The 25,372-nt window shown below is 37.6% G+C and overlaps 1 protein-coding gene across 2 annotated transcripts in view; it reads left to right on the forward strand.

Moving 5' to 3' along the window:
* The window catches only part of LOC126354252 (VPS35 endosomal protein-sorting factor-like), a 110,639-nt gene extending 85,754 nt beyond the window's left edge, over positions 1-24,885 (forward strand). For both annotated transcript variants that reach the window (XM_050003770.1, XM_050003769.1), the window contains 5 exons: positions 12,401-12,540; positions 18,965-19,130; positions 23,492-23,625; positions 24,538-24,669; positions 24,771-24,885. In XM_050003770.1, coding sequence (XP_049859727.1) covers positions 12,401-12,540; positions 18,965-19,130; positions 23,492-23,625; positions 24,538-24,669; positions 24,771-24,863 — 665 coding nt within the window. In that variant the 3' untranslated portion in view covers positions 24,864-24,885. The remainder of the gene's footprint in view (positions 1-12,400; positions 12,541-18,964; positions 19,131-23,491; positions 23,626-24,537; positions 24,670-24,770) is intronic.
* The last annotated feature ends 487 nt before the right edge of the window (positions 24,886-25,372 follow it).

Consider the following 25,372-nt stretch of genomic DNA (forward strand, 5'->3'; position numbering starts at 1 on the left):
AATATAAGATGTGATCCATTTTGTATTTCCATTTACGAGCTTCATTTGCTACATTTTTATATTTTTTTTTCCTTTCATCAATTAAATTGATTGTATCATGTGTTATCCAATGATTTCTATGGAGCTTTGTCTCTCTGTTCCTGTTTTATCTCCATATTTTCTCTCTCAAAGCTACCCATTTATCTCCATAGTATTCCTTTCCTCTGTTTCAGTCACTCATTCCCTAATGCCCTCATTGGAACTCTCAACAACCTATACCACATGGTGTCCCCTTTCATTCCTTTCCCTCAGTCCATACTATTTTCTCTTCTCTTCCTTTTCCTACCACTGAGTCCCAGTCCCTCTCCACAATTAACTTTCATCTCCCTTAACTACCTTACTACTTTTTAATCTAATCACATACTGTTTTAATCTTTCCATCTTCAGCAGTGATAGTGGGCATATAAACATATACAATTGTGGTGGGTGTTTGCTTTGTGACTACAGTAATGCATTCACTCTGCTGCTCATAATAGCTTACCGACATTCCTACTTTCTTCTTTATTATTAAATCTACTGCTGCATTAATACAATTTTATTTTGTATTTATAACCCTTTACTGCCATGACTAGAAGCCCAGTACTGCTTGTAGATATGAAGTGTGATCAAACAATAATGGGAATTTGTTTAACTTTGTAGGTTTTATACTTCTGACTGTTAATTTTTATCTTGCTGGTACACTTGTTCCTGGTGTATGTTTGAATTTTCAGCTGTTTTGAATATTTAGTTTGTTGTTTACAGTTGAAAAGGTTATGCACGTTTTCAAGTGCTCGTCGAACTTTTATTTACTTTTGACTTTTAAAAAAAAAAAAAAAAAAAAAAAAAAAAAAAAAAAAAAAAAAAAAAAAGATAGAAGAATTTGCATTAAATTTTGCTTGAAAAATAGAATAAAGTGCAGCACCACATTTAAAATGTTGACTGTGGCTTTTGTAAAATCTACTATAAGACAAAAGTTTGCAAGTGGCATAAGCATTTCAAAGAGAACCCTGACATCCTGGACGGCAACAGTGTGGCAGAAGTAAAGGAAATGATTCTGGAAAATCACCGAATCACAATCAGAGAGGTTGCTGATGATATCAGAAAATCCCCCCCCCCTTTTTTTCCTGATATGTGTGGCAGCAAAGTTTGTTCTGAAATTGTTGAATTTCAGCCAAAAATGACGTTGCTTAGACGTTACTCAGGAACTGTTAAATGAAGTTGATAACAAGCCAGAACTACCAAAGAAGGTTATAACAAGTGATGAAACATGAGTATACAGGCATGACCTCAAAACTAAGACCCAATCGTCCCAATAGAAACTGCCTGAAGAACTAAGACTGAAAAAATTTTGACAAGTTTGATCACATGTGATGGTTCTTCTCACTGTTTTCTTCCATTATAATTGGATTTTGCATTGTGAGTAGCTGCCTTATGGTCATATGGTCAATAATGAATGCTACCTGGAAGTTATGCATCATTTGAGTGAAGCAGTAATGAAAATGACCAGAATTGTGGCAAAACCGCAAGTGGAAATTGCACCACGATAATGCTCTCACTCACATCTCAATGCTCATTTGTGATTTTTTGGCAAAAACAAAACTGTTATGTTGCCTCAGCCACCGTTTTGCCAGGCGTGGCCCCCTCCAACTTCTTTCTATTACCTAGTCTGAAGAGAACCACCAGTGATGAGGTAAAAACAGAATAGATGAAGAAGCTGAACACCATAACAAAAAGTTATTCCAGGAGTGCTTTCTAGATTGGAAAAAGCTCTGGTACAAGAGTATTACATCTGAAGGGGATTACTTTGAAAGGAACATAGTTAATGTTGATGAATAAATAAAGATTCTTTAAGAAAAACAAAAATTCCTATTACTTTTTGATCACATCTCATAAAGTATGTGAAGTGATGGTGATAATGAGGAATAAGATGAGAGTAGCAACAGATATAAGTATTAGAGGTTAAGTACTAAAGAAAACGGTAAAAATCAAGTACCTGGTGAGCATTATACACTGAAGTGCCAAAGAAACTGGTATAGGCCTGCATATTCAAATACAGAGGTATGTAAACAGGCAGAATACAGCACTGGAGTCGGCAATGCCTAATGACAACAATTGTTAGATTGGTTACTGCTGCTACAATGACAAGTTATCAAGATACAAGTGAGCTTGAACATGGTATTATAGTCACTGCATGAACGATGGGCCACAGCATCTCCGAGGTAGCGATGGAGTGAGGATTTTGCTCTACAACCGTTTCACGAGTGTAGTGTGAATATTAGGAATCCTGAAAAAACATCAAACCTCTAACATCGCTGTGGCCAGAAAATATCCTGCAAGAATGGGATCAATGACAACTAAAGAGAATCATTCAACGTGACAGAAGTGCAACCCTTCCACAAATTGCTGCAGATTTCAGTGCCGGGCCATCAACAACTGTCAGTATGCCACCCATTCAGGGTGTATACGTGAACAAGAAAAAAAAATCCTACATTTTTCCCGTATTTCCCGGTTAAAAATACACTTTCTCCCAGATGAAAATATACTTTTTCTGTGTTGAGTGACAGTATACATTTCTTCAGGACTGTAAAACTTATAAATCCTTTGAATGGTTATGGTTTTACATACCGGCGTAGAATTTCCCAGCCCTTAAAAAACGAAACTTAATAAAAATAATAAAACACGTTTTGGAAATATCTTTGATGTGCAGTAACATGTACACTGCATATTTTCGTGATGTAGTCAGTCAATAGCAATAGCACTGTTAAGTAGCACTTGGACACAAATAGGGAAAGTTAATCGTTTAAAGAAAACAAAGCTTTCACATATAATATTGGTCTTGAAGATTAATAAGCTACTAGAGAAGCTAAGTTTTCACATATAATGTTGATCTTTTTTGCGTGCGTTACATTTTAAGATACATCACACAAACGTGCGAGTAAAATTTGACTATAACGAAATAAATGTCTGGCCGTGCGGGGTAGCTGCACGGTCTTAGGCGCCTTGTCATGGTCTGCGCGGCTCCTCATTTATAGGTTCGAGTCCTCCCTTAGGTGTGGGTGTGTGTGTATTGTCCTTAGCGTAAGTTAGTTTAAGTTGGATTAAGTAATGCGTAATCTTAGAGACCGATGACCTCAGCAGTTTGGTTCCATAAGACCTTACCACAAATTTCCAATAAATGTCTAATCTTCTGAACTTAAAATGTTCGTCCTCAAAGAGTTGATTTTTAAATCACAATCAAATGCTCTGTGATTTAAGAAATTCATTGTACGTTCTCACACATAGTTCATCTTTTGTTAAAGGAAATTTACTTTAAAAGTAATGCTTTAAAAACAACCATTCACAACATTTTCCTGCGACCTTTTAGAAATAGGTTTGTTTCAGCAGTTGTGCAGTTACAATGAGGCAGGAAGTCCATATGTTCGTACGTGTAAAACATTAAAAGATCTCACATTATCTCATAAAAGAAACAAGACATCAGAGGATACTCCAGAAGCATCGGAATTTTGTGAACCATACTAAAATGCATAATTTGGCTTAAAGTGCGGATTTGTATGTTCAAAATGGCTCTGAGCACTATGGGACGTAACATCTTAGGTCATCAGTCCCCTGATTCGTATGTTCAAATTTGGATGTAAATTTTCTTGGAGTAGCATTACTGTTTTCTCATGTTTGGTTTTTTAATATAGCATAATGCCATACATGCTAGAAGGTGAAAACATGCACTTTTGAAATGCAGCAAACAGTTGAAACTAGCCAGTAGTGTGGAATTGAACACTTTCTTTCAAATAAATTGACTGCATCAATGGAAAAAATTTATAAAAGCCAAATATCTTTATGAAACCGACAAAAATAACTTCATTGTTCTGCAGGATGATTAATACTTCACTGTCAGAAAAGTGGAAATATAATAAAATCTGAAACTAATAACATATTTTAATCTACCAAAATTAGGTGAATGTATTTTACTTCACTTGATAGCTCATGGCCACAGAAATCTGTTTTGTTTTCATTTGACGTGACAGCAATAAATGAAGAGGAAACAGCAAACTCACGAAACATTAACACAAGGCACATGGATATGGTCCATGAGTAGTAGGCCAGTAGCCTAATGTCTCTGTGCTTTCTAAAACACAGTAAATATTTGACTGAGAATATTACTAGTTTCCTATTTTTGATCATGTTCATAAAATATTCTGATATCGCTGACACATTACTACCTGAATCTAGAAGTGTATCTACCATTTCTTTGCCAACTTTAATTTAAATAATTGGCTTACATTTACCATTTCCTTTCATTCTAAATATTTCTCCCTTAATAAACCATTTTCTGTCTCGTCCATTCTCTTCCAATTCTAGTATACACACATCCTGTTCTATCCATCCTTCTATCTCATGTTCATCCCAAAATAATTCATTAAATATTTCCTTCACCCCAAATTCATTCCTTCCCTTTTCTAAACCTCTCGCGTTTCCACATATGCGGAAGTAACGACCGTACCATTCTACTGTACCATCGCCAACCGATCACACTAAAATCACACTACTCCTTCATATACCAATTCGTTTGAACTTCATTACACAAACTATCCCCATCCACACTATTTACTTCAGGCCTCTCTGAATTTTCAGTTAATTTATCCACACATTTCAATGATTCACTACCCACAGCATGCGCAACTTTACTGTTTTTCCCCTCCAAAATATTGACACTTGCAGCTTCAACAAAATTACACATCAATTCACTGTTAAACACTTTATATTCCTGATATAATACATCGATGCCTAAGCCATCATCACCATAAATATTCATCTCAACAACTGGATCTGCTGATACACCATTTAAATCACTATATAAATTCACATCAGAAACCTTACTGTCCTCCGTCAACAAATTAACTGTACATGAATTGTACACAACTTTATCCTCCTCTGCTACATTACACAAATCACTGCTACTTTGTTGTACAATTTTTGGACTTCCACACTTGCTACATTCCCCTGTGACCAGACAAAAATCAGCACACACTGCCATTTCTACGCACTTTTCATCCAGATTAATCCCCGATCCTACTTTACAAACATTCTCATATTCACACTGTGACAAACATTTTAGGTCCACACATTTGTCAATAAGTTTTGTTTCGCCTTCATTCGTGACAAGAAACGGGTAGATTCCTTCCTCCGAAGTATCAATACCAGTAGCTTTTACATCATTCCATAATTTACAATTACTCTGTTCCTGTAAACAGAAATCATCTATCTCTACCAAAACATTTTTAACTTCTACTGCTGGCGAGACCAATGCTAAGGAGCTAAGCCTCCCTTAGTAACATTTCTCCTACAACACCTTCCTTACTGCAATTGCTACTATTTGCTAATCTCCAGAACTCGGCGCACAATTTGTTCAGAACTCTCGACAAAATTTGCTTTCACAAAGTTCATCTCTTCTTTAACTTTTTTTTGAATCACTGAATCTTTCCATTCATCAAAATTCACACACTCATTCATTACACATCCATAACTTACATCACTCCCTGCAGATTTATTTCCATTACTTTTACTTAAATCTCTCACAAATCTATGCTTCTGCCATTCGTGCCTGCTTTTATTTCTTTTTCCTCTTTTACATACTCCATATGACATATTTGTTGCCTTTCTCTAAACCTATCAACATTCCTACCATTACCATTATCTCCAGTCCTTTTCATCTCCTGTTCAGATCGCCATCCCTGGACCTGAGATGTGGCAAACATCAGTTTCCTGACCGGTTGTTACGCGGTTGCACATCACACGAATTTCCCTCATCAAATCTGCATTCTTTACTTCGTCCCATTCACAGAAGTTATCACTCCCGTTCATTCTCTGACAATTCTGCTCATTGTAGCTACTATCTCCATGAGAATTCCTTTGATTTCTCTCAAGATTATTATTGTGGTGATGATTATTTGGATTCAAACCAACCGGTTTGCTCTGAGGTCTAATTTTTCTACAAATTCTAGAAATTTGTCCGTGAAATCCCATGGACAATGGACAAGACCCCACTGCAAATTTTTGGGTAATCACCTTTTAACATGGTGATTTCCGTTAAAACCCTTTTGGAACTCTTCCTACAATTTGCATGAACTACATTTAACATTTGCCCAAGACTGTGGGTCACCCTCCAAATGCCGTTTAACGTATTTTATTTTCACTTCGTCCGACATGCCTTGGACAAAAGTGTCCCTACATGAAGCCAAGAAATTCAATGCGTGATATCTTCCGTCATCTGTGTAACATTTCACAGATTCAGTATTTGCCCAAGGAATACTTATAAATGGCATGGCCTGTTGGGAGGCTAACAAATTTAAATCACTTTTTATCTGTTGTATTTGTTTTTTAACTTCATTTTCACTAGTGATAGTGGACTCTATTTTATCTTTAATTTTGCCCATTTCTTTCTCCTCCTCACCTACATGATTGGCAATGTCACTAATTGCTAAACTTATATTGCTTTTATGAGCATCTTGCATCTTTATACAGTCACTTACCTTGCCTCCAAGTTCCATCTGTATCTTATCCATTTTCTCCCCAAGATCTTTTTCCATTGATTTGATTTTAGATTTTACCATTACAACTTCATCTGTAATTTTCCCTATATACCCTTGGACACATTTCAATTTATCATCAATTGCTTTTTCAAGGTTACCCATAATTTTTTCAACTTCCTCTTTTATAGCGGAGCCTATATCAAGCCGAATTGTAATCCGTACCTGTTTGCAATGTGCCCATATCTGTTCCCAATGTACCCATATCTGTTCAAATTGCACTGATGTTATTTGCCATTATATTCATATTATTTACCAATCTGTGGATCATTCGCATTAGCTGAGACATCATATCTCCCCCACATTCATTCCCTTTGCCTGGATTCCCACTAGTTACACTTTCGTACTCTGTTTTTGGACTAATGGGCTCACTTCCGTTTTCAGAACTACACATACTATAGTCCGTGAGACGAGTGATTGGTACTGACAGTTCCGGTGGGCAGACGGCGCTGTTGCCGAACGTGGCTCACAGCACGCGGCGCCCTGTCTTCTACACGCATTCTCTAGCAGCAGAAATAAAAGCGAGACAAAATACAAGTCGTATTGGTATGCGTGAATTTATTTAAAGTTGATGCTTGAAATATATTAACTCAAACTGATAAGAGCTATTTAGTACAAGTATCTAAGATGCTGAAACATAATAAAGTTATTTGTTAAACTTCACAACTGAAAAGAAAACTATTTTCACAAGTTGTTGAACATTAGCAGTTTTGGTTTCCATTGTTAAGTATTAGCATTATTAATTTGTTCTACTGCAAGCTAAAGAATAATTGGTCAGTGTATTAAGAGTTATAATCTGAAGAAAGTACTCACAATATGATGATCTGGTTGTAGATCGATAGCAAACTCCCTCCTTACATTCCTGAATACGTTGTAGTTACTGTAATGGAAAAACACCACTCACATCACTGTTAGAATCTGATTTGTCATTGTCTTCCTCAGCACTACTCGAACTATCACTGCTCTCTCCCAGATGTATAATTAAATTTTCGATGCATTCTTCCACAACCCCTTCGGTTTTGGCTGCCTCTCTGATGGCACTTGCAGTGCTGTTTACAATTTTAGCCCACGTCTCGCTTGTCACTTTATTGATAGCTGCTGGAAGGAGATTGTGAATTTTTTATTGTTTGCAGCAATGTAATTTTTTATCTGCGCCCACAATCCTTCAATTGCATTGAAGTGACAGTGGTATGGAGGAAGCCGAACGATTTCATGCCCGTGCCTTTTAGCAATCTTGTCAATTACATATGTTGGAAATTGGGGTTTCTTTTGTGCCACAATTTCGAGCAGTTCCGCCTTCCTTGAATCTTCTCTGAAATCTACTTTTCGCCGTTTCAACCACTGAATGATATCGTCTTTTTTTGTTGCCAAGGTTGGTGCCTTATCGTGAACAACGGAATGATAAGGCGCATTGTCCATAACAATCACTGATGGACTTGTCAGATTCGTCATAAGCGATGTCTCGAACCATTCTTGAAATACTACACTGTTCATTTCTTCATGGTAATCTCCCATCTTTTTTGACCGAAACGTTTTCAAGCAGTTTGGCACAAAACCTTTTGATGTTCCTGCATGTAAGACAATAATACGCCCTCCTTTGCCAACAGGCACTGCCATTGTCCCCTTGGGCGTTCCATCATTCCAGCCTCTACGTAAAGAATGGCTGGCATTGTTTCATCTAACCACACTATACTTTCGAATTCCACACCTATGATCCTGCGCAGAAATCTGCACCGCCATGCAACTACATCTGTCCTTTCCATTAATATTTTGCGTCCGTTAAACAGTGAATAGCTGAAGCCTATGTCTTTCAACACTGTACGCAATAAAAATTTGCTCCCTTTAAAAAGATCGTCTTTCTGAAGTGGCACCAGTAATTTAGATAGAGTGGGATGTTCTCTTCTCTTATAATAGCTGTATATATGATGACGAATAGCGTCTTTCTGAAAATCGTCCAAAGCTGTCACCTGCTTATTTCTCGGTCGCTTCTTTCCTGGTATGTGCAGCTTTGTTGTGCCACTCTTGTCACAATCTACACTATACTGTTCTTTCCCTATTTTTACAACAGTGTTCTTACTTATTTTCAATGCTACTGCAGTTCTCTTCACAACCTGAACAACAGGAATTAAGGGCCCTCCTTTGTCCTTTTCTTTCTCAAAGTAATCCCTCACAGAGCACACGAATTCACGGGCCTGGGTGTGTAGCACACTTTTCTTCCTTTGTTTCACTTCTTGTTTTGGGCGTGTACTACCCGCCGCACTAGACATTGTTTACAACGAAACATAAACAAAGAAACACTAAAAACAACAAAAACGAAATAAACTGTGAATTCAACTTCAGACAAACGGCGAACGACTGCACTGCCTGCACGCGAGACTCTGGTAAGTTTCATAAGCACGCAATACCGGGTTTCAGAGCGGCAATGTGGCCCTTGCTACCCGCTCAAAGTCAGGCCGTCATTGGCTGCCTACCTGCGGTCGCTAGGCAACGGAAAGACGCTACCGAGCTGCCAATACCAAAGACTCGTCTCCCAGACTCTAGGCGACTATTTCATATTCGCGAGATCTATTAGTGGAGCTTGAACTTTAGAGTTAAACACTATCTCACTATTTGTGCAGGCACTTATCTGATCTGAGATGGTTCCCTCTGCGATGTTGATGCTGTCGGTTGTAGCGGAAGTCAACATTGAAGACTGCCCTGGAGTACTCAAAGGCGCTTCCGTCATACTGCTGTTGAACTGTGTCTGCTACTGGAGAAGTCGCCTGGTGTAACTGTAGTTGCTGCCGGTTACCACGTGTTCCAGTCATCTCCGATACTGCTGCCCGTTAAATGTGCTAACCGCAACCTTTCCCTGCAATCAACTTATTTAGTCTCTTAGCCCCCACGCAAATTGCCTTTAATGTAGATTATAACCTCTATCGATAGCATGTGGTAGTTGTGAAAATTAGTGCATGATTTCACTATTTCCAGAAACCTACTTGTGGAAAAAAAAACCAATCTCACACTGTGCTTGGTGAGAGGTTCACTCTTCTGAAATTTCTACTGGTTTTGCTGAAGTTTTTACACTTCACATAGTACACTGAATAACAGAGAGCAAAGGAATTACCAATTTGCAGGACACAAATCCCAACGAGAAACCTTCAATTGTGGGCTTAAAAAGGTTTGGCTGGTTTTGTTGTCTAGGGGATGGGATACGTAGGATACAATACGAATACACACATGAATCGAATGGTCGAAGGTCCCTATCGCTCAGCAATTGCGAATTTTGAATGTAACATAGAAATTTATAAATGAAAGGTTGCAATTAAATAAAAGTTGCAGATCCTATTTTAATGACTGTAAATGATGAGTATGATAGCAGAAATACTTTTAAGAATGCCATATATTTCTGCACAACACTTATTGGTGTCAATGGCCCAGCAATTAAATAAAATATAAGTTGAGTAACAGGGAAACAATAGATTCCTACTTCACGTAATTAGTTGTGAACAGCAATATAGCTCGCAAGATATTCACTTCTAAATGCATACTCCATCTTCACTGCACAAGCCACAGAAATCTCACAAATGCACAAATCGGCACTACGAAATATTTCTATCTCCTGCGACCACAAGCAAACTTCTTGACACTCTCCAAGTATTTCCTGTGACCGTCCATCGTGCCTTCCCATCCAGCACTCCCCTGTCCCATGCAACCCTATGCTCCTCCCCCACTTCCATCTAGTCTCTCTATTGACTTCAGTAGTCACCTACCATAGTAACAAACACTGTAATTGGTTAGAGTGCTCCCGCCATGTCTCCAAGCCAATGCACACTCTCAAATATCTTGAAACACATATGAAATACTGGATCTACATTATAATAACTTGAAATTAAATAAATATTCCTACAACTGGACCATAAACACACTCTAACATACATTATTATTTACATAAACATATATCAAAGGAATAGAAGCAAAAGTAGGCCAGTAGCCTAATGTCTCTGTGCTTTCTAAAACACAGTAAATATTTGACCAATTTCTTCATGAATAGTATATATGGGATACAAACAAAAGACATAGAGTAATAAATATATTTGTAAGCATGCTGCTACCATTTTTTCGTGTAACTGTAGAGTACTTATGGCCAAATGCGATCAATAGTAATTGGCCACTTTGACCTCCAATAACTTGTGTACTATTCAAGTTGCATGCCTGTAATTCATACCAATTTAGTTTTACAGTAATAGCTAACTAAAGACACACCGATCAACAAAATCGGATGAACCGTTTAGATTTTGAAAATTCATTGCTGGGTGTTACTTGTATAATTTACAGTCAGATACTAAACTTTAAACTAATAAAGATATTGAAAATCTGATTAGACCATCAGAATCACCATGCAAATAAGGGTAATGTACATGTTTCTTTTTAATGTATCATGACTCCTTGGGTTATTATTAATTTCTACATGAACTGTGAGATGTCTGCCATTATGGTTTCACAAAGTCTGCCCGGCATACAAATCTCCTTCATCGACACAAAGTGCAGTCCTCGATGCAGCTTCAACATGGAATTTCCAGGCATGTGGTCAGCCTGCACCACACGCTGGGGCTACTCCTCTTGCTCCGGCTAACGTTCAGCATCCCACGGTTGCTGACAAACCCTGGCTTGCCAAGTGGCCCATGCGGCCATGCCAACTCCAAACTTAGAATATTTTCAGCGCACCACAGCTCACCCGTTACCTCACAAGTTGGAGTGATATGGGACCCCTGATACATCTAGATACGACTCTGACAGGTGACATATATGTTAGCATCCTGTCTGATCACCTACACCTATTTATGTCCATTGTGTATTCCAATGGATTTGGGCAATTCCAGCAGGACAATGTGACAACCAACATGTCCAGAAGTGCTACAGTGTTGCTCCAGGAACATCTTATGAGTTTAAGCACTTCTCCTGGCTACCAAACTCCCCATACATGAACATTATTGAGCATAGGTGGGATGCCTTGCAATGTGCCTAATGGCACTTCTCGATGAGATGAAAAACAATGTACCAGAACTGAAGATCTTCTCTGCACATAGCTCAGTTAGAGGCAAAAGATGGCCAGCCCTGCAAGGCTATGCAACATGGCTTGAAAAGTTGGAGACTATTTTTTATGTGAAAGGCTGTATCGAAGTGTGTGGACTCTGTGAAGAGCTAGTGAGGTCTCTCCCGAATAAAATTTTAATGCAGCCAGAGTGACATGTTCAGTAGACTTTGATAGATGTTCTAAAAGAGCTCTTGTGAATCTTAGGACAGCAGAAGCATTTGATATCCTGTTAGAGGAAGCCAAAGATTACTCTAAGAACCTAAATCTGATACCCTAAATTGGTCAAGAAAACTACAAGCAAGATTGAAACATGCTGAAACATAAAGACTTAAGAAATGTGTTTGAAATTCATGATCTCTTTGTGAATGAGAGTGGTTGGAGGAAGAAGAGGATCTAAAGTGATTATCCTACCTTGAAGAGACAATTTTTGTATCCTACTCAACAAATTATATTAATTTATAGTAATATAAAAGTAATCTTGTAATTTGTTATTTGCTATTACCTTTATTTTACTGACTTCAAGAAATTTATGATTCCTTACTGTAATCATCCATTTGTGATGATAATGCAAGGTCTTTCCGGTGTCTTCATATAATAAATGTGTGATGACAGGCTCACACTCAATTCTGGCGAAAACAATGCTGCTTAAATTACAGAAATTGTGTTTCAATGAGATTAGTACTTGTTATTTATTACATTCATTTTACTTCCTGATTTTCAGCTGATGCTTGTTTCAAGGCAGCATTAAGTCTGATCCCTGAGTTACCAACCACAATGGAAGTGGATGGAAAGCTGAAGAGTTCCGAAGCATATCTTGTTTCCTATTTATGCCACTTTCTGTCAACATTATTGGTAGTGCCAGTAAGTACCAGTTGCTTTTATAGGTACACCTACATCAGAATTCTCAAGTCAGACATTTTACATCATAATTTTATATTGATGCAGATAAAAATATAACATATGAACTGATTAAAGTTGTTTGGTTAGAATTGCCCATGGGAAAAGTGTGTTATTAGTTTAAGAAAAAGAAAGTGGGTTTTGTATCGGCGTGGTGAAACACATTATTGATAATGAATAAAAAAAATTGATTTTTCTCAGCATAGAAACTAAATGTATAGTAATTATGAACGTTCATGTGTGTGTGTACTTTGTTTTGAAAGCAAACTGATTTTAGAAACATATTGTAAATCATTGTTAAAATACTGCAAATGAATTTACTCAGGTTGTTGTTGTTGTTGTTGTTGTTGTGGTGGTGGTGGTCATCCTCATCGTCATTGTTATCATCATCAGTTTCCCCAGTCCAAAGACTGGTATGATGCACCTCTTCACACTAGATAATACTCTTGATTTCTGCATAACTACGGAAATTTACATCTCCTGAACCTTGATTACTGTAATCAAGTCTCGATCTCCCCACCACAGTTGTTATCATGATACTTCCTCCATTAGCAAATAGGTACTTCGCGATGTGTCTTGTCAATGTATCCTTTCTTTTTGTCAAATTGAGCCATTTATTTTTTTCTCCCGAATTCATTTGACTGCTTCCTCAAGAGCTGTATAATCTTTAGCACTACATTTCAAAAGCTTCTGTTCTCTTCATGTTTGTACTACTTATCATCTATGTTTCATTTATTTATAAGACTAAACCCCAAACAAACAGGTACAGAACAACTTTTCAAATACTATAATTTATATTTGACATTTCTCTTAGTAAGCAAAGCTTTTCTTGCTATTGCCAGATTGTATTTTGTCTTCTGTTTGTTTTTACCAGTGTCAGTTGTTTTGCTGCCCAAATAACAAAACCTGTCTATTACATTCAGCACCTCATTTCCTGGTGTAATTCTGTCAGCATCACATGATGCAATCTGACTACACTACATTGAAGTTATTATGCTATGTAGCGATTCATCTTACATTGAAGAGCCAAAGAAACTGGTGCATCTGCCTAATATAGTGTAGAGCCTCTGCAGGCACACAGAAGTGCCACAACACAATATGGCAGGACTTGACTAATGTGTGAATTGACACCATGGAGGGAATTGACACCATGAATCATGCAGCGCTGTCCATAAATACATAAGAGTACAAGAGGTGAGATCTCTCTGAACAGCTCGTTGGAAGGCATCCCAGATGCGCTCAATAATGTTCATGTCTTCGGAGTTTGGTGGCCAGTGGAAGTGTTTAAACTCAGTAGAGTGTTCCTGGAGCCACTCTGTAGCAATTCTGGATGTGTGGGGTTTTGCATTGCCCTGCTGGAATTGTCTAAGTCTGTCGGAATGCACAATGGACATGAATGGACGCAGTTGATCATACAAGATACTTATGTACGTGTCACCTGTCAGAGTCATATCTAGATGTTTCAGAGGTCCCATATCACTCCAAGTGCCCACACCCCACACCATTACAGAGCCTCCACCAGCTTGAACAGTCCCCTGCTGACATGCAGTGTCCATGGGCTCATAAGGCTGTCTCAATTGCTATAGACTTCCGCTGGCCACCAAACTCCCAAGACATAAACATTATTGAGCATATCTGGGATGCCTTCCAACAAGCTGTTCAGAGAGATCTCGCCCCTTGTACTCTTATGTATTTATGGACAGTGCTGCATGATTCATGGTGTCAATTCCCTCCATGGTGTCAATTCAGACATGCTTCCTCTAACAGGATATCAAATGCTTCTGCTGTCCTAAGATTCACAAGAGCTCTTTTAGAACATCTATAGAAGTCTACCTGCACACGTCCATCTGCTTGATACAATTTGAAACGAGACTCGTCTGACCAGGCAACATTTTTCCAGTCATTAACAGTCCAATGATGGTGTGGATTGGACTAGGTGAGAAGTAAAGCTTTGTGTCATGCAGTCACTCAGGGTACACGAGCAGGTCTTCGGCTCCGAAAGCACATATCAATGATGTTTCGTTGAATGGTTCAAACACTTACACTTGTTGATGGCTCGTCACTGAAATCTGCAGATTTTTGTGGAATGGTTGCACTTCTGTCATGTTAAACAATTCTCTTCAGTCATCATTGGTTCTGTTCTTGCAGGATGTTATTCCGGGCGCAGTGATGTCGGAGATTTGAAGTGTTACTATATTCCTGATATGGTCGTATGGGAAAAACTGCCATTTCATCACTACCTTGGAGATTCTTTGTCCCATCACTTGTGCACCAACTATAACACATTATTCAGACTCGCTTAAATTTTGATAATCTGCCATTGTAACAGCAGTAACTGATCTAACAACTGCGCCAGACACTTGCAGTATTCTGCCTGTTTACATATCTCTGTTTTTGAATATGCATGCCTATAGCAGTTTCTTTGGCACTTCAGTGTATAACATCTTTTCAAGAAACTGTCCATACCATTCAGCTTGTTTTTATTTAAGCCCTTTACCATCTTTGATAGAATTATAATGGCATCAGCAAACCTTACAGTTTTTACATCACCAAGAAGAAGATGTGTGATTATAATGAAATTTATTCCACAATTTAGGAACATGACAATACACTAATGATTAGGAATACAGAGATGGATATGCACTCTGACAGTCAGAATTAAGTATGCTTCCACACACAGCATTCAGAGCCTCTAGACATCATAACTGGGCACCAGTGTCCATGGATATGGTGTTGTGAAACACACTGCCATGTGGTTTGTAGGAGCATCCATAAAGTGTCAACAGTTGTTGCAAGAGCTCCAGAACAACAAGTTGCTGAACGACCATATCCCAGATGTATTTGATGGATGACTTGTCAGACATGTGCAGGCCAGGGAGTCAGCTGAACACATTCCTCACCTCACGTGGCTAGGCTTTGTCCTGTTGAAATAGGGCATGTGGAACTGCCTGCAGGAGGAGCAGTGCCTGAGGCTCTAAGACATCTCATGATGGAATGGTTCTATTCAGATTCCCCTCAGTATGTAGGAAGTGTGCATTTACAAGGCCACGGAAGTCTGAGGTGTTGATGGTTTCTTGACAGTGGAAGTCAGTGCAGTGTCATGTGTGCCGCCTGCACAGTCCTAAGCAGAATGTGTCAAGCCATCGATGCAGGTATGTCCACACCCACTGCAGCACTCCAAAGTCGAGTCAATACCGTGGATGAGGCTTTTTGTCAGTTAGGACCACACAGACTGCACCAACTGAGCTTGGCTTGGCCAAACGCTGTTGTGATACGCAAAAGGGAGCACTGCTGGGCCTATGTACATGCCTCCTCGCTGAAGTCTTAATTGCTTATTATGATTCCACTGTTGTACACATCTTCTGATTTTGGAGTGATTTAGACCATTATTTCTTGGTGGTGCAATTTTCACAAACAGTAGTGTATTTCTTCTCCTCAGAGGTTAATCATTTTTCCAAATATCTCCTTGGTTTTCTTTACTGCTTGTTGTGTGTATAGATTGCATAACATGCAGACCAGGCATCAACCCTGTCTTACATCCTTCTCAGCTAATGCCTCAGGCAATTTTTGTACTCAGGTATTTTTCATTAATTCTACACTAGACATATTTATATTTATAGGAAGGTAGGAAATGTGTGATATTATTGTTAAAACCTATATATGACACAGAATGCTTTGTACCCTTAAAAAATAAATTATTTTGTTTTTAGTAACAAAAAGGAGGAAGAGAGAAAATGTAATGCAACTAAAATAAAGGTATACTTCAAGCATAAAATTTGTCAGCAGATGCAAGACCAGTTAAACACTTTGTGAATCAAGTTTTTATGTAATTTTTGGAAACAGATGACACACGTTGAGAAGAAGCTGAAAAACTTTATAGCAGGCTGGTAATAGTCGCCTGCAATGAATACATTTCACTTACAAAGTAGCTACCAGCTGACACTGTTTTTTTGTGCACCAAAATATAGTGAGCAGCAGACTTGGCTTGACCATGAAGTCTCGATAAGCAAGCGTATGAAGAGCCACAATGCCTATCATCACACAGAAACATAAATATACAACATCTTTATGGAGAGATTGCTAGGAAAAGACCAACTTAATTTCACTATCTACACTGAGCAACAGCATTATCTCACTACCTCAAAATACATATTTTTATTTTTGTAGAATGTGTTGTAAATTGTCACTAAACCAAAAATAAGACATGTCATCACAAATTAGTTGCAAGTATATATCAAAATACCCATCAGATATATTTTCAGATTTATTAGCAATTTGATAGTTGCAAACTCTCTTTCTGTTTAACCAGTGCAAAACTGTTTGATTGTTGTTGTAAAGTCATACAATTCAGTGACTGTAAAATGTAAACTTTCATGGCTGAAATTGTCACAATTAATAAAATATCCTGTAAACAGATGGATAGTGTCACTGTGGGAAGCCCCTTAAGCCCAGTTATAGCGAACTTCTTTGTGGAAAAATTCAAGTAGCAGCCATTGGAAACTGCAAATAAGAAACCGAATATTTGGTTCCGTTACTTGGTTGACACGATAGTTTTGTGGCAGCATAGCAGGGAGGAACTGGATTGTTCTCAAGTTTCAGTTTACCAGAGAGGAGGAGGCAGGCAGAAGATTAAATTGTCTTTATGTGCTAGATTTCAAGAAAGAAGATGGTATCTTGGCCCACATAATTTACCAAAACGGCATGCACACAGACCGTTACCTACACTGGGACAAAAGGAAGCCATTATAAAAATATCAGTGGATAGAGCAAGAAAAATCTATGAACCAGAGTTGCATGATGCAGAATTAAAATACCTCACCAATGCATTGCTCCAGAATGTTTATTTGTTCTCTGAGGTGAAAAGAGTATTAAGAGAAATCATTGCGATGCTCAAGCACCAGTGAAATCAAAAGCTTTCCTGCCATTCATTAAGGAAGTGACTGACTGCATAGAAAAAATCTTAAAAAAGCGTGACATTGTGGTAATTTACACACTCACTCGGAAGAATCAGGATTACCTAAAATTGGCCAAGGATGCTCGCCAAGTGGTGGAAAAATCTGGAATTTATAAGATTCTGGGTAGTTGTCAGGAGGTGTATGTGGGTACTACAAAAAGAACTGTCACAAATGACTCAAAGAGCACAGGGGCAATTGCAGAAGAGGGGAGACTGACAGATCAGCTGTTGCGGAACATGCTTTACAGCTGCGAGACCACCACATTCATTTTGATAGAATTCAAATAGTGGCTGCCACAAAAGGGTACCACAGAAGGCTATTCAGAGAGGCCATAGACATTGTGAAACACCCCAGGAATTTCAGTAGGCAGGAAGAGGGCGTGAAATTGAATGAAATTTGGATTCTGGTGCTGAAGATGATGTGTACCAGTCTTCCACCTTGGAATGGTGACAATCGACAACAGCCAATTTCACTTGCTTATCAAAACATGTGACATCATGCCACTGTGTGGGAGCTTATGGAAGTGGAATTTTGCTGTAGTCAGTAGCGAGCCAGGGTGAACCAGCCATTCAACAAAGCTGTAGTCCCCCTTGAAAATGTCCTCCGCAGATGGGGACGAAATGTCGGTTTTTAAAGTGAAATCTCTTTGACCACAGCGTAATAGCCTGGAATATTTTATTAATTGTGAATTGAATGAATTTTGTGTGCTGTTTGGCAAATTCAATAGCCATTAGTCCATGCATGATTATAAAACAGTTTAAAAATTCCATAGCAATACATTGAGCTCCAATACTAAAAGAGAATCATGACAATGAAGTCTAGTTCTATTGTGTTTCTGTGCGGGTAAAATGATATCTTTTAATTTCTGAAATTAGCCAAACTGTGCTCTAATTTCTTCAGTGGTGCACTTCATGCACTTCACAATGGACTGAAACAAAAGTGAATTTGATATAATGAGAATAGTTCTGCACGAATTCTTCCCCCCCCCCCCCCCCCCTCCTCCCCCACCCCACCCCCATATTTTAACTTTACAGTATATACTGTGCATCAGAGTGAGTGTTCTGACATACCCCAAACTTTGAGTCTGACCATTTTGCATTCCTTGAGTGCGTCAGTTGGTAGAGTGTTGGCCACAAAAGTCAAAGGTCTGAGTCTAAATCATAGTGGTTTTATCATTTCATCTCTGCAAGGAAGTTTCATTTCTTCAGTTGTAGTTTCAGTTTGAGGATCATCTAAAATATCTGGATGTTGACACTGAGCTCTAAAACTATACAGCTAATAGACACTTTTACAAACGAATGAAAAGTATATAATTTATGGTTATAAATATCAATTTTTATGTTTCAAGATCAACCAGTCCTTTCCTTCAACTTTGCTGCAGATTGCAGTCCATGGCAGAAATTAAATAGCACTTTTCCATGATTTTTGTGCAGGATAATCCAGAGCAAGGCGTTCTTTATTTGGCGAGAGGTCTGATGAATGTTCTACAGCATTACACATGGGAAGCAAACAGCAGTGCACGGTGTACTGTCTACCTGCATGTACTGGACATGCTGTCAGCTGCAGCACAAGAGTGTTACCCATATCACATTGAGAAAGGTGACTATTTTTTTAACTGTTATGATTCTGTCACTGTTACACTTTTCATGTTAACTGTGACATTTATAGTTATCACCATTTAACATAATTTATTTAAAGTGGATTGAGCTCAGTTGTCAACAGAAATTACAAGATAAATCTGTTTCTCGCGCAGCCCAAGAGCAAAATTACAGCAAGAGACAGAACTACTTTTCTCCACACTTCCTCAGTGAAACTGATGATTTTAAAATTTCTGGGTTTGCATCTGAGTTAATGCTTTCATTTTTCTTTCCACACTATTTTGATAATGTGTCCAAATAGCAGGCAACAACTCTAGGCTCGATACCTACTGGACATAACAGGGGAAAGTTTTCAAACCATCATGGAAAGAAAAATGACTACATTGACTTGGTTACAAAAATCCAGATGATAGTCTTGGTGAAAATCTGCATGATTGAAAATAATGCCTGTGAAAGTATATGCTGTAAGATGACTGTCTATTTGACAGCACTATCCAAAAACAAACGGTATGTGTTGAGTAGTAGGAACAAATGTCAGTCATCATAAATGAAGAGAAAAAAATAGAAATTCTGAAGGAGCCAAATGTCATTCTGTTATTCAGGACCAAGGGAAAGAATTCTGTTAATATCATGGTGTCATCAAAATAAGTAACAAAGGGGAAGAAAACATAGGTTCAAAATTAAAGTTAATATGAACATCATAAATACAGGAAGCTATTAAAAATGTTACAAATTCTTTGATGAAAAATGTAAATCTAGGACAAATCCAAAATAAAAAAGAAAAGCAGTATCTTTTATAGTAGTTCTAAGTTTTAGATGGAATACAAATAGTGATTGAGAGAGAAAAACTAATACATACTTTTCAGGCAAAGTAGTGGCACATAAGCATGTGAAAAATAATGGTTATGACATGCATAGGCTTTCAGGCATTCATTATTTTTCAGATATTGAGATTCATACAAAAATACACATGTACATAAATCTACATGTTAAGATTTTCCTGCTTTTCATGTGAACTATAACAAAACAAATGAGGCACAAAAATGTAATCCTTGCAAAGTGTTAAAAGCAGTGGATGAAAGGAGATATGTAACATCGAAAGGTCTGATAAAAACAGACAAATTATGCTCAGAGGTAACCAGAGGATTATGTGGCAGGCGGTAAATGATATGCATCCTTATTCCCAGATGACAAGAGAACAAACAGACTCTTCAGTAAACTATCCTGTTTCCATCATCACTGTTGTTAAATGAATTCACAGTACATCTACATCTACATACATACTCCGCAATTCACCATACGATGCGTGGCGGAGGGTACCTTGTACTGCAACTAGCATCTTCTCTCCCTGTTCCACTCCCAAACAGAACGAGGCAAAAATGACTACCTATATGCCTCTGTACAAGCCTTAATCTCTCTTGTCTTATCTTTGTGGTCTTTCTGTGAAAAATAAGTTGGCGGCAGTGTAATTTTACTGCAGTCAGCCTCAAATGCTGGTTCTCTAAATTTCCTCAGTAGCAATTCACTAAAAGAACGCCTCCTTTCCTCCAGAGACTCCCACCCAAGTTCCTGAAGCATTTCCGTAACACTCGCGTGATGATCAAACCTACCAGTAACAAATCTAGTAGCCCGCCTCTGAATTGCTTCTATGTCCTCCCTCATTCCAACCTGATAGGGATCCCAAACGCTCGAGCAGTATTCAAGAATAGGTCGTATTAGTGTTTTATAAGCGGTCTCCTTTACAGATGAACCACATCTTCCCAAAATTCTACCAATGAACCGAAGACAACTATCCGCCTTCCCCACAACTGCCATTACATGCTTGTCCCACTTCATATCGCTCTGCAATGTTATGCCCAAATATTTAATCGATGTGACTGTGTCAAGCACTACACTACTAATGGAGTATTCAAACATTACAGGGTTCTTTTTCCTATTCATCTGCATTAATTTATATTTATCTATATTTAGAGTTAGCTGCCATTCTTTACACCAGTCACAAATCCTGTCATTTTGTATCCTCCTACAGCCACACAACGACGACACCTTCCCGTACACCACAGCATAATCAGCAAACAGTCGCATATTGCTATCCACACTATCCAAAAGATCATTTATGAAGATAGAAAACAACAGCAGACCTACCACACTTCCCTGGGACACTCCAGATGATACCCTCACCTCCGATGAACACTCAACGTCGAGGACAACTGGGTTCTATTACACATACTGGGTTTTGCATTCATAGTTGCTCAACATAAGCACTTAATAATGCTGACATTAACTGAAATCGTATGCCAGTGTGTGAGATATGAATAGACATGGACTGGCATGGTGTGCCGTCCAGAAGTTTAATTGTACTTCTGCCAAAGTAAGTACAAGCAATAAATCCATATATAGAGACACCCTGACAAATTTCAAGTGGCATAGTTTACTGTTGAGCATCATCCCACTTAGAGACTAACTTCTTGATATGATGTTACAAGTTAGTGCAGTCATTTATCTCTTATAGTTCTTGCCCAATTTCATGGAACTGTGTTCCAACTAGGCAAACCACAAACTAATACAATTGCTGTTTTGAGGGTATGCAGCATCAAGGACAACATGCAACAACTTTTTTCAATGTATGTGATAAAATTGGGTTGTGTACTAAAAAATAAACCTCCACTGTGAAGTGCTGGAACAGGTAGTACTGTCTGTTTGTTACAATTTTCTTTTAATACACTCGTATTCATGGTCAAAAAGGAGAACAAGGCACTATTAGAAATGGTACTGAGAACAGTTCCAAGTTTCATGGAAGCAGAAAATTAAATTTTCGCTGAATTGAGAAGTTACTGTCAGTTTCAGAGCCACATATCCATGTCCACTGTATGTCGTGATTCAAGTCACCTGGCAGAAATTGATGGAGAATGTTGTCAAACACCTGCCTATACATACAATAAAAACCAAATATCTCGTCCAAATGTGCTATATGACATGAAACTGAATTTTTCATCAGTAAATGAAGGAGACTATTCTGCCACAGTAATGCATGAAGGGCGGAGAGCAGCAAGTTGTTGTAACACAGTCTATGATGGTTCAATCCTATGAGCTATCTGTTTGCAGTATGATGTGCAAGTGTGTGGTTCAACTAAATATTTCTCACATCACATTGACCTTGCCTTTCAAGCAACATTCAAACTGCACACCATTCTCCTGACCTTACACTACCCCATTTCTCATGAAAGTATTTTCTAGATCGAGTATATCTAAAACTGAAATCATAAATTTTGGAGCACACATGCAATTTCTGTAGGTGCATCATTGATGAAATAGCCTAATTGAAATGTCTTCTATTCCAGTGTTAATATTTTCATTCCAGTGACTAATAAAACAATCAGGGCAGTACAGCTTGAAAATGAATGAATGGGACGCTCCTATCACTGAAATTGTCTGATAAGATGAGCTGAAATTCTAGAATATAAAAGTTATAGCTTATAGTATTTAATATGAGCTTGTTCATTTGCTCCTTATGTTTTCTTAGTCTTATTACTCCACAAGACCAGGGATTATATGTGATGAAGATTGTGGCCACATTTTGCTCATTGCCTCTACTGTTACCTGTTTGTGACATTTATGTAATGCAGTCAGAATGATAGTATCTGCTGTTAGGATGCTCTTGCATGTGCAGTCTCTGAATCATCTACAACATGTACGCAGTCAGAATGATAGTATCTGCTGTTAGGATGATCTTGTATGTGCAGTCTCTGAATCATCTACAACATGTACTCCATTTTATTGTGTTAAATAGTTTCAGTATTATTTACAATGGAAGAAATGAGGAATATCAAATATTAACCACTTTCACAATACTTTATGTAATGATGTGCAGTCTACAACATGATAATTAATTTTTTATAAATAATTTATATCTACTTGACATCATCATTTTTCTCGAATCAGTCACAATAGAGCTTGGTTTGACTAATCAGTGATACAAAAGGTATAAATCCATTGATAATGTTCCAGTTTTGAAAAGAGAAAAATTAATTCCTAATGTCTGTTGTGTATATCAGTGTTCAAACAGAAAGCTTTTAGAAGGGCAGCATTTACACTCCTCTTTAAATGCAACTTATCTCTCATATGAGATGTATACCAAAATTTTCAGAATTTGCAAAAAAGTTGATGAAATTAAAGATAAACTATATTATTAATTATAAAAAATGCAGCTGATAATTCTGTACTCTATAGATAAGAAAAAGACCAAGAGAAAATCTGTTTAAAACTATAATACTAATTACTTTTTGATAATATATTTACTTGCTTAGTTACAGTGTTTCACAGATAGGTTACATACACACTAATGTAAAAAATTTGTTCCAGTGGTATCTAATGACACCCTGTATGGCTCTGATCCAAAATTTATAGCAGAAATCAATAAGACCTGCTCAGCTCTCATAGATGAAATTCTTAATCACCTGAAATTTCTTGGTGCCAATGAGCAGTACAAAAAACAGGTAAATATATTTGGAATAACATATGAAACAACTATAATCTCAAATGTTGATGATGAAAGTGCTCTCTGACACAAGTTTATTGCAATAACTGGCATTGTGAATTGTGGTATTGCTGTATATTCTAATGCTGTGTGGCTTGCTGGCTTAGTGGGTAAGAAGCAGAATATTAATCCAAAAGTAGGCCTAGTTGGTTCAAGCATATTTTTCCATTTCACTTTTTTTCACATATGCAATGAATTTTTGCTGCGAAAAATGCCAAGTTGAACTTTGGCTCATGGTCCACAGTAAACAGTGTGTTCCCGTTTTACTGAATGGAATTGTCACTTCATAGGTAGGAAGAAATCATGGGCAGACTACTTCAAATTGATCCATGCCTAGTAGAGCACTGCAATATTCAAAAAACCTTTACATTGAGGATAACTTTACTTACTGGTCACAGTTTGTCACTGCCTTATTCCCACATCAAATATTTATTGATTTTGAAGCAAAAATTTAACTTCAGGTAGCTACAGAATTTTGCAACTAGATGCTAAGCAGTGCTGATGATGTTCTCACTGAAAGTAAGCATATTAATTTACCCAAAGTGACTTTTGAAACCAATAATCACAATAACTGCTTTAGTGAGAAAATGTTTATGTCATTATGTTGCTGTTTTTGTTGTTAAGCACAAGTTATGACATATCTTGACAGTGGCACGTGATCTACATGAATATAGTCTGGATTCATAGTCACAGCTTTCGTCCAGTATATAGCAATACTAGAATCTGACAGTTTGTTGAGAGTGTTAGCACATTTTTAGTGGTATATTAGGTTTTCTTTCTTGCTTTAGAAAAGAATAGTTTAATAGATGTGTATTTGACATCTGTCTGGTAATGTTGAAACTTTGCAGAGATACTTAAATTTCTGTTCCAGTCTTCCTTGGCTCTCGATTTATTCACAAGAATTATTATTAGAGGAAATTTATCAGAGCCCAGCATCACAGCATTGGCATTGAACCTTTGGAATCTAGCTCACAGGCATGGTCAAGCAGATGTTAAATTGGCAGTAAGTTCTTATCTCAGTGAAATATAATTTCTGCATTCAAGAAACTTAAACAGGTGTTCTTAACATTGCCTGTAATACTTCCATGTTTATTTGCTTTTCAGGCCAGAACCATAGAATACATCAAAAGAAAGTCACAGCAAGCTGAAGGAAATGCCTATTCTGAGCTCATGACAAAATTACCTATGAAGGTATAGAATGTAAAAAGATCTGCAACCTAAACTTTTCTCGCATCTTCTTGCTTACAAAGACTGCATGTTATGGAACTGCTGTGATAAATGTATAAGCTGCCAAATCAACGTATATTTAAATATAAATGTATTTCTCAGAATGTAATATTATCATTTGTAATACTGTTATTTGTTGGATATTAAAACCGGAAAAAAGATAACTTGTTTTGCCTTTCTTCTCACTAATCAGATGTGAGTTTGGCCTCACTGTATTAATCAAAAGAAAACAAGTAACACATGTATTCATCCATTATGCATATGGACAGCCATTGCCAGAAGAGGAGAACTGCTGAAAAATTAATATCTGTATCACGAACTGTCAAAAATGCACTTAATTTTCAACCTGGTCACCTTTTGTCACTGAACAAGTCCAGAATAATTTAATTTTTGTTACACTACATTGATCTGTTTGCTAGAAAATTATAGTAGGTTGTTTACCCTTAAGAAACCAATTACACCTGATACACTAAACGTAT

This window comes from Schistocerca gregaria, chromosome 3 (genome assembly GCF_023897955.1).
Source record: "Schistocerca gregaria isolate iqSchGreg1 chromosome 3, iqSchGreg1.2, whole genome shotgun sequence".
Lineage (NCBI taxonomy): Eukaryota > Metazoa > Arthropoda > Insecta > Orthoptera > Acrididae > Schistocerca > Schistocerca gregaria.